General features: G+C 51.7%; 1 protein-coding gene across 3 annotated transcripts in view; it reads left to right on the top strand.

Moving 5' to 3' along the window:
* Samd4a (sterile alpha motif domain containing 4A) overlaps nucleotides 1-10319 on the top strand; it is a 207928-nt gene that overhangs the window by 2798 nt on the left and 194811 nt on the right. Inside the window, exon 2 of one of the 3 annotated variants that reach the window (XM_055612354.1) lies at nucleotides 525-1118. In XM_055612354.1, the coding sequence (XP_055468329.1) occupies nucleotides 923-1118 (196 nt within the window). In that variant the 5' untranslated portion in view covers nucleotides 525-922. Of the gene's footprint in view, nucleotides 1-336; nucleotides 1119-10319 lie in introns of those variants that run through there. The other 2 variants (XM_055612353.1, XM_055612355.1) reach the window with 2 other exon arrangements.

Raw genomic sequence — 10319 nt, forward strand, 5'->3', positions numbered from 1 at the left:
CGCGCCGAGCTCGGCTAGCGAGAGTTTATTTTTGTCTCGAGCTGCCGCTGCGGCTGCTCAGGGCCTAAATCGAGAGGGGAGCCTGGCAGTGGGGCGGCTGCTTCGCGGTAGATGGAGCTGCAGCCGCGCCGCTGCTTCTCGGGGAGGAGGCGGGGGAGGAGGGGGAGGAGGCGGCGGCCGGAGCCCCGGCCGCCTCTGCCACCGCCTCGCTGCGCCGAGCCCCCGCCCCGCCCCGCGCCCCCCGCAGCCGCAGTGCAAGTTTGGGGCGCGGGAGGCTCTGCTGCCGGAGCCGGCTGTCGCCGACGCGGCCCCGGAGGCCAGGCCGGGCGGGGCGCGGGAGCACCCGCGGGTCAGCGCCGCAGCAACAGGAAGCCGCGGCGCTCCTCCCGCACCCGGCGGGGCACGGCGCCCGGCGAGCGCGCGGCCCAGCGAGGGGCCTCCGCCCCGCGGGACACCCCGGCCCGGCCCCCCGGCGCCCTCCTCCGCGGGCCGAGCCCTCACTGCGGCTCTCTCTGTCCTTCCAGCACTGACTGCCGCCGGGGAAGGCGGGTGTGAGGGGTCCGAGCGGCCGCCCGGCGCGGAGGAGACCCCGAGACGCCGGAAGCCACCAGCCTGGAGCCGCGAGGGAAGGGGACGCAGCGGTCTGCGCCCGGTTCGCGCCCCGGGGGGATTTACGTTTCTGCTCGCCGCTTTCTACAAAGGGAACCCCTCCGCGCCGCTGTCTGTCCTCGTCCCCGGGGAGTGGGGCAGAGCCTGCCGGACCTAACTGAACCGAGAGAGCGAGGAGAGCGAGCGAGGAGAGCGAGGCGGGACCCGCAGCGCCCGGGCGCCGGAGACCTTGGCAGCGGCCGGCGCCGGGAGGCCGAACTTCGGGGCGGGCGGCGGCGCCGCGGGGCCCCGGAGGCAGAGGCGGCCCCGCACCATGATGTTTCGCGACCAGGTCGGGGTGCTGGCGGGCTGGTTTAAGGGCTGGAACGAGTGCGAGCAGACCGTGGCGCTGCTGTCGCTGCTCAAGCGCGTGAGCCAGACCCAGGCCCGCTTCCTGCAGCTCTGCCTGGAGCACTCGCTGGCCGACTGCGCCGAGCTGCACGTCCTGGAGGGAGAGGCCAACAGCCCGGGTAAGTGCGCGGGCTCCGCGCTCCCCGCCTCCGCCGGCCCCGCCCCCGGGCCTCCGCCGCGCGGCCCGGTCCTCACCGCCCGGGCTCCAAGCCTCTGCCCGGACCCCCGCCCCCCCACCCCCAGTCCCGTCCGCTGTGGGGCTTCCCCCATCATGAACTCCTTAGTCCTTTCCGTGCGGTAGCTACGGTAGGTAGCACGAAAGGTTGATTTCTCTCTCCTGCGCCTTCCTTGGAAATAAGTAAGTCAGGTCACGTAGAGTCTGGATTTTCTGCCACCCCCTCTACCTCCCGCTTCTTTCGGGTAACGTGGCTCGCCGGCCTTCAGCAGGAACCCAGGAAGCTCGGGACTGCCCCCTCCAGGGGCCGAGCTCAGACAGGCTGTAAGAACACCTGAAAATGCAATTTTATTATTCGTTTCCCCTAACCCCCGCGGATAGCGCTGGTTGAGAGATTCGTCTCCCGACAGTACGTAGGTGACGCTATAAGCTGTCAAATGACATTTGCAGCGTGGCCGTGCTGAGGCTACATTCACTGGTCAGGACGTCATCCGCACCGGTAAGGGATCTTGTGGGAAGAGCAGGCGTGGATTGGGCTCCACGGCGTGGGGCTTTCCTCAGGAAACTGTAAGGAACAGAACAGAATTGTTTCTTAGTAACCTTTTAGTATTTACAGACACAGCTACTACTACAGAAAGTAAATACAGTCGGAAGGTCCAGCGGTTTGCCATCTGCCGTTATGGGTGGTGACAGACTCGAATTATATCTCGAGTAAGGGGAGGCTGGAGCCGGGGGGGGGGGGGGGGGGGTGGGAAAGTCTGGCCACGGAGATGGGGGGGCAGGGGAATGTGTTGGTTCTTGCTGCTGCAGGAGAGTGAACAGAGCCCCCAGTGTTTATGCAGAGCCAAGAAGGCAGGGTCCTCTTCCAGCTGTTCGGTGTTAGCAGTGATCTGCTCCCCGGGGCTGCGTTGCCGTTTGTTGACAAGGTCCAGTCCAGGGCAGTGGGGATTGGAGGCTGCTGAAGTGAGTGAGCCTTGAGGGCAGCAGAGGAGCGCCTGTGGCTTCCTCATTCCTCCAGGCTGATACAGCGCTTATGATGCTGAAAGCACTAGAATGAGGTTTCCTTATATAGAATCACAGGGTGGAAGTGGAGCTAGAAATCCTTCAGGCCTTTTCCTGACTGCATCCCAAAAATCCTCACTGCCAAGTATGGAGAGTCATTCTGAGGGGACTCCACCGAGCTCCAGCCTGGCAGCCAGACCAGCTACTCAGAAGGGCACAGTGGCTGGGCCCCCTTGTTGAAGCCTGAGTGCCACATTTATAAATAGCCGAAGGCCGCCTCCTTCCTCTGGTGTAGAAGCATGGCTTGGGTAACTGATGGTCTGCTCGCCTTGCATCTGCCCTTAATGTCAAAGCCTAGCTTTTCACCTGCTTAAACTGGCCTTCTTGGATTTGACAAGCAGGGTTATGTAAACTTTTCCTTTTGTAGGATGCACAGAGTCTAAGTGCAGTCGCTCATGTCCAGTGCTTGCCTTCAGGAAGCCCAGGGACTGGCTGAACTAACAGTAATCTGTCTTTATGCCACTCAGATGTTGGGGCAGCGTTTCTTCTCTTTGAATAGTGGAAACTGTTTCTTTTTTTTCAATACAGTAGCTGTCAAATCAGTAACAAAGCAATTAATGTATGATAGAAGTGGCTTCATTTAAGCGTCTTATAATTTAACAAACAAAAAATTAAAATTATGTCTGTTTTTGAGGCACATTTGATAATTTTTCTCTCTTAAACTTAAAAATACTTATTTACGTGAAACACCTACCAATTTGTGCTGCTAAATGATATAGGAATATAAAATATGAAACCATTACATATGACAGGAACCATTTTCCAGTTTATGGGTTAAGCTTTCAATCTAAATATTTTTCCTACATGGAAACCTTTTGCACTTATTTTGCTGTGTAGCCAAGTTGTTGAGGGAGGTGATGTGATGGTTTACCACCGGAGGATGGAGAACCTAGAAAGTGTACAGATGTGTCATACCGAACCTGTTGCACTCCTCTGCTCATCTGGAATTTAGCCAAGGACCAGGAAGGGGGCAAAATGATCTGCTTAGCTGGTAGAGAAGATGGTATAAAGTACACAGAAAGCTTGGCTTTCTTGGAACACACTGTTTTCCTAGATACAATCCTCTCTCTCTAATGCAGGACCTCATGTCGCACAGCCTGGCCTCAAACTTGCTTTGTAGGCACCTTAAACTTCTGCTCTACCTGAGAGCTAGGACCAGAGGAAGTGTCATCACAGTGGCTAATGTGGCACTGGGTCTTGAACTCAGGGCCTTGTGTGTGTGAGGTAAGCACTCTGTCTGTCAGACTGAGTCATATCCCCAGGTGCATACGACCCCTAAAACTTTTTAAACACTAATCCACATAGTCACATATTTAGAAGAGGTGTAAAGGTTCTAAAGCCACCAGTGGAAAGTGGCTCCAGATGGCATGTAGGAAAGATAGAAAAACTCTAACTCTAGACTCAAGAATTGGATCAAAAGCCCTAATCATGGGACTGCTAAGGTGGACACCCTTAACTGAGTCTATATCCATCCCTGCATAATAACATAAACCAGTAACTGCTGTCTGCAGGTGACAGCAGCAAAATAGCGAAAGGTGCTTCTAAGGAAATGTTCTTTAAGACAAGATGGTGTTCAGTATCCACGGGGAGTGTTTACACCCAAGGTGATTAACCTGCAAGTTGTTCTAGTGTGCCTCAGAAAGTAGGCTGTGAAGAGTGGCTCATTCATCGAGTGGCTTACATTTCCCACACCCCAGTCATCCTTGCTGTTTATTTTGTAATCAACAAATAAAATATACACACATTTCTTTTAGTTCTTGGAGACTCGAATTCGCATCTGACACTTTATTTCGTTCTGATAAAGAAACCCATTGCCATGCAACTGACTTTGAATGGGCTGCGCAGTGAACATGGCTCATTGAAGATCTGTGGGATGCGCCTCAGCACTAAGTTCTCATTCTAGCCTGGTGAAGAATTTAGTGAGTCACTGCTTTCCTCTTGGCCTTTGGTCCATGGCCATCAGAGACCCAAAGGAAGCGTTTGACTCAGTTTCTACTATGGCTTTGTTGTGGAGTGTCCCGAAGGTCTATGTGTTAAAGGCTTAATTTCCAGCTTCAAAATACCGCAAGGCAGTGGAACCCCTAAAAGGGGCCTTCAGAGAGAGGGTGGTGGGGCCTCGGCTCTTCCACTTGGCTTGCTGACCTTGAGCTGAGTGCTTTTGCTTTGCCGTGATGCGCTACCACAGACCCCAAACAACAAGACCCACTGTGTGGGGACTAAAACCTCCAACGCAATGAGCCAAAACAAACCTTTTCTCCTTGTAAGCACTTCCTGTGTGTTTGTGTGACTGTTTTGCCTCTCTCTTCACCCCAGACTTAGTCAAGGAGCGTGGTCATGTCCCTTCTGTAAGTAACAGCTTGTTTCCAGACCCCCATGACCCATACATAAGAGCCCGGTGTGAGCTGGTCCAGGTGCACATTGATTCTTTGCTGGTCTTTCTTTATAGCAACAGTATCAATGGTTTCTGGTATTGCTCATGGCTGTTTGTCATTTGTACTTTAATTGTGTTTGTTGGTGGAAAGCACATGATAAATCCACATCTACAAGATAATCCTTTTTTTTTTTTTTTTTTTTTTTTTTTTTTTTTGAGAAATGGTTTCTCTGTGTACTCTTAGCTGTCCTGGACTTGCTTTGTAGACCAGGCTTGCCTCAAGCTGACAGTGATCCTTCTGCCTCTGCCTCCCCAAGTTCTGGGATTACAGGCACGTGCCACCTTGCCCGGCCCATAAAGGCTTTGAACTCACAAATTGCACACATTTTTGGGGGACATATTATGGATGTTTATAGTAAGTTAATGTCAAAAAGAAGGCTTGTTGCTTACCTATAATTAAATAACATGGACTTCAGGATTATCTGAAGTAGGAATGCTTGAAACGAGAATGGCTGGACGTTGGTAAAGATGTTGGTTCTGTGGGTTTTATGGCTTTGGGTTCCCATAGGATGGGTGTCCTATTTTCTACCCTCACTTGACTTTTTAGATCACAAATGGAATAAAAAGAACAGCAGAGGAGGTTCTCTCTCTCTTTCTCTTTCTCTCTGTCTCTCATTTTTCTTTTTTTTAAGGCATGGTTAATCTGTATAACTGCCCTGACTGTCCTGGAACTTACTTTATAGACAAGGCTGGCCTCAAACTCACGGAGATCCACCTGCCTCTGCCTCCTAAGTGCTGGGATTTAAGGGCGTGTGCCTCCATGCCTGGCTGTAAAGGAGGTTTTCTTGAGGGTGTGATATTACTTGTAGTTTTTTCATTCATTTATTCACTCAGCAAACACTTTCTGATTGCCTGCTCTTTCTCTGGCCCAGTGTCACGCAGTGGGAATACAGAGGTCTTCCAATGTCTGGTACATGCTAGACACTTTCAGTATCGAGTGTCTGACTAGTTCACTGAAGGTGCTGAAGCACTGGTGTGGTCACGGAAACATGCGGGAGCGGCTGGCTGGGGGCAGTGTGAATTAGCAGCAGGTTGCTCCCGCCAAGGTAGAGAGGACGTCACTGAGCTGCGTCGGTGTTGAGTGGAATCTTGAATGGTAAATCTGGCCTGGTTCTGCATAAAGAAGGTTGCAACGAGGAGGCAATATGGCAATTCCGGAGCAGAGAGGATAGAGCGCCTGCAACTGGTCGGCGAGGCGGGGAGCGGCGAGTGAGCTCTGAGGCGTCATGTGATGTTCGGATTGCGTGTGGCTCGGGCAGCGTGTGTGCGTGGTGTGTACACGTAGCGTGTGGCCTGTGGGTGTGTGGCGCTTTGGGGTGTGGCGCGGCATAGGTGGCGTGGCCTGGTGCAGCTGGTATGTGAGCGTGTGGCGTATGGACAGTGTGATGTTAGTGGTCTGTCTGATGGGTCTGCGCTGCGTGGGGTGTGACTAAGTGTGCGGAGGGCGTGGGACGTGCGGCGCATGGGTGTGTACGGTCTAGGCAGTGTGAGATGTTTGGCGTGTGGCGTGTGGGCGTGTGTGTGGCCAGCGTTGGGCTCGTCTTTCTCTGTGTGTACGTTTGTGGGGGAGAGATGACCTGGGGTGCATGCTCATGCCCCGAGGACAGATGTGGGGAGAGGCAGCGTGGGTGCTGTCAGGGAGGACAGAAGGGCTGAGCTGGAGAGAGAAGGAAGGTACTGTCCCCAAGCTCCTTCCTTCCTCCCGGCAGGCAGGACTGTAGAGGACTCGTAGAGTGCAAATTTGAGATCCATCAGGCAGCACGACCAAGTTAATTTCTGAGCTTCAGCTTCTCATGATGACGGTGACAAACCGCATTGTTCATTTCCCAGAAGTCCCTGGTTAATGATCCAGCACGGCTCTGTTTTACCCTTCAGGTCTGAACTTGCCTCTCGTTATGCGGAACTGGCTTAGCACTTTTATCCTCAGTGAAGACCTTTGCACCTTTGCCTTTAAAAACTCTGAGGAAGAGGCTGGGCCAAATGGAAAAGTGTGACTGCCATGAACTGCCTTTTGTGTTTTAGCTTGGGTATTCTAGAAACTGCAAACCCGACTTAATTTCCCCAAGTAAAGGAAGAATTTTTTAAGACTTATTTACCTTTATTTTATGTGCATTGGTGTTTTGCCTGCATGTATGTCTATGTGAGAGCGTCAGATCTTGAATTTACATACAGGTGTGAGCTGCCATGTGGGGGCTGGGATTTGAACCCACGTCCTCTGGAAGAACAGCCAATGCCCTTAACCTCTGAGCCATCTCACTAGTCCCTTTTCTTCAGTTGATGCATGTGAAAAGAACTCATTAAGTGAATACACAGACGGGGCTTCTGTATAGTATGCTGTTCAGGTAGGGTTGTCGATACCTTTGGATTGGTCCGAAATAGCCCAGCAAGTTACAGTTGCAAACTGGGGCTGGTGGTATGGGTCCCACCCTGCTGTGAGAGAGTTGGATATGCTTGTTTACTGTGGGTGATGACTGGATTCAGCTACAAGACTATGTTACAATCCTCCTCCTCAAAGCGAACTCAGGACAGACTTCACATCGGTCAGTTTGGCTCGTTTATGTCTGAATAAACAGCCAGGGCAAACTGGAGGCTGGGAGGGCTCCCAGAGTCCGTGCAGAGGTGTCATTTTGGAGAGAAAGAACCATAAGGAGGAGTGGAAGGGAGGTCAGTCATCTGGGAAGTGCTCACGTCACTTAATTTGCCAGGAAAATGGGGAGCTCGGAACTTTGGGTTTTCTATTAATATAATCACTACTTGAGCTTTTAGCCCGGCCCTTTCATCTCTCTTAATCACTTTTCCTGAGGCCTGACTGAACTCATTCCCCTGCTCATAGATTAAGATGCCGAATCAGGCGGCTCCTCTGAGCTAGTTTTTTGCTTCTGTGGAAGTTGCCCGAGGCAGGATTCTCCCAAAGAAAGCACAACTTTCAGAAGTAGAGCAAGTGCTCTCTCTTAGTATGCCAGTCAAGATTCGAGCTCTGCTCCGAAGTTCGAAGCCCAGAGCCAACGTGGAGACCCAGGAACTGGCTCTGGGCCTCCTTGGGTCCCTGGATTTTTCCACCCAAATACCAACATGCAACGCAGTTTTACCATTTTAGGTTACTGGGTAAAGCCCAATCGATTTCCTGGCTCCCCCTACACACTAGGTATTACCATTTGGATGGTACCAAGAGATGAATCCATAGTAAGAAATTTAAGAAAGTCTGGGTGAGGTTCTTTAGGCCACACAAGCTCCCCACCTGCCTAAGAGCTGGGTGCTTTGCCAGGAAGTGGAGCCCTGGCAGTAATTTATCTCAAGAAGCTTCCACTCAAGTTGCGGAGGGAAACAAACACAGACTTAATTGTTACACCTTAACTGTTGCTCTGTGCCATGATTCTAGCGATAAGAGCAAACTGGACTTGGCCAGAGGGGCAAGAGCTGGGTGTTTTTGCAGTGTATAGCGTTTGGAACATGGTGCCTTAATGCTCCCTGACACCTGCCTCTATTGTACGTGTGATGCCAGTTTCACTGGGGAAATCACACACACAGAAGGAGACTGTGTGGGTCACATAAGGGGGAGGCATCACGGCATTAGTGGATGTGCGTGTCAGAGAGGGAGCACGAGATACATCAGGAGAGGCTTCCGGGTCGATCCAGGCAGCCTTGGTTTCCAAGGTGGTTTTACAAGTAGTAAGCAAAACGTTGGATCCTCTAATATTTTCTCATCTCCCTGAAGATCCGTGAAAGTCTGAGATGTTGGCGGTTGGTTCCCTTGGTTCCTCGCCATGCAGCGCTTTTGCTGGAACATTGTTTAGGACCTTGTGTTAGGCATCAGCTTCTAAAACACTGAACAGAAGGGAGGAAGTGGCTCAGGCTCTTTCTTCAAGTTTCATGTACAAACAAGTTCATTCTGGGGGCCTGATACGGGAACTCTGATGAAGGACATCCAAGGTGAGGCCAGACCTTTTTTGTCCATGGCTCCCCTTGGCATTGTTGGTGCTAGAGGCCTGTGCATCTGACTTTGAGCAGAAAGAGCCCGGTGTTGGAGAGGTGGTGATGTAGAGGCAGTGGTTTGAACAGTGGCAGTCAAGACTCAGGCGTGTTTCAGGAGATTTTCACTTGCACGTGTGAACTTACATGTATGTTTATGGGAAATGGATGCCCCAGAGCTAATGGCTGTTTGAACGTCTGTGGCCACCCACTGTGATTTTTCCCAGGCTCCAAACATGACATTGGTTGACAATCAGGAGCAGCTGATCTCGGGTTAGCATTGGCCTCTCCTAAACCCGGTTCTCATTCCACCATCTCCACCTCCACCCAGAGCCGTTCAGCCACTAGAGTCTTCAAACTTGTGCTCTAAACAGCCCAGATGGCTTTTTGTTAGGTGTGTGGGGGTCGCCTTTCTTTCGACAACTTGAACTTGCTATGTAGGGGCAAGGTGGTTTACTGAGTCTTACTGTCCGGTTATATGGTAGCTTTCCCAGCAGAATGAAGCAGACCTTTCCTTCACTGCCAGCTTTCTCTGGGAGGTTAAGGGCGGAAGAAGACAGGAAGCTTCCGGGGGACTCTCTGTGGTTTCCAGGCCTTGGAATAACCCCTGTGGGTTGTTTTGCTCCAGGAGTATAGTATACCTACCAGTGATGTTAATGAGTCTCACACAATGAACTCCCTGGCCTAAAATCCTTTTCAAGTGTTATTCAGACACACAGGCACTGAGCTAGGAGTGCATTCGTCTTTGCTGTGTGGTCACTCATTAAACTTCTTGTGGTCACCATCAAACTTCTTATGTACAGTCATCATTCACTGCCTGATTCTTGGGCTTGTGTCTCACAGGAGGTGAGCCTGCATCTGGGGCAGAGCTGGGCCCTGTCCTGGCACTGCCCTGAGCCTTTTGGATTGACCCTGCTGGAATTGCCAAACATTCTGATGATCCTTTCCAGGGGCCTCATTTTTTCTTTCACGATCCTGCTGAGCTGCATCAGCAATGGTTTCTGGGTCACTTGAAGCAGTGGTGATTTCAAAGATATTTACACGCAAGAAAACGAAACACATCCCCATAATATCATCAGGACAGTAGAAAATGAAAGGCTTCTGAAAAGACACTGTTTTTCATATTTTAATTTTCGCTCCTGCTGGGGAGATTGCAAGGGTGAGATGGAAAGAGTCGGAATGTGAATTCCAGAGGCTGGGTGGGGGAGCTCCTCTCGCTGCTTCCTCAGCTTTCTCTCAGACACTACAGACACTGGAATCTCTGAATGCCACACCATGATCTGTCAGTAGAATCTGTTCTATGCGTGCAGCATAAATATGTAGGTAGCTTTGCTGAGCACTGACTGCATTTCTGTCTGTGCATGGGTGCCGGTGTGTGACCTCAGCAGGCAAGAGCGTGACTAGAGCCATGCTGCTCAAGTACTTTGGCAATTTTTGAAGAGGCCATGGAATCGAGGCAGTACCGAAGCCCCTAGGTAAATGGTAGTTTCTGTTGGAAAAGGGAAAAAGGAGAGGTTGGGCTTAGTGGTGCCAACCTGCAAGCACCCAGGAGACTGAGGCAGGATGATTGGGGATTTAAGGCTAGCCTGGGCTACCTGCTCATTGCCTCCAAGAGAACAGGAGGAAGAGGAGGAGGAGAAGGAGGAGGAGGAGGAGGAGGAGGAGGAGGAGAAGGAGGAGGAG

The sequence above is a fragment of the Psammomys obesus genome, unplaced genomic scaffold (assembly GCF_907164565.1).
Source record: "Psammomys obesus unplaced genomic scaffold, mPsaObe1.curated_primary_1811, whole genome shotgun sequence".
Lineage (NCBI taxonomy): Eukaryota > Metazoa > Chordata > Mammalia > Rodentia > Muridae > Psammomys > Psammomys obesus.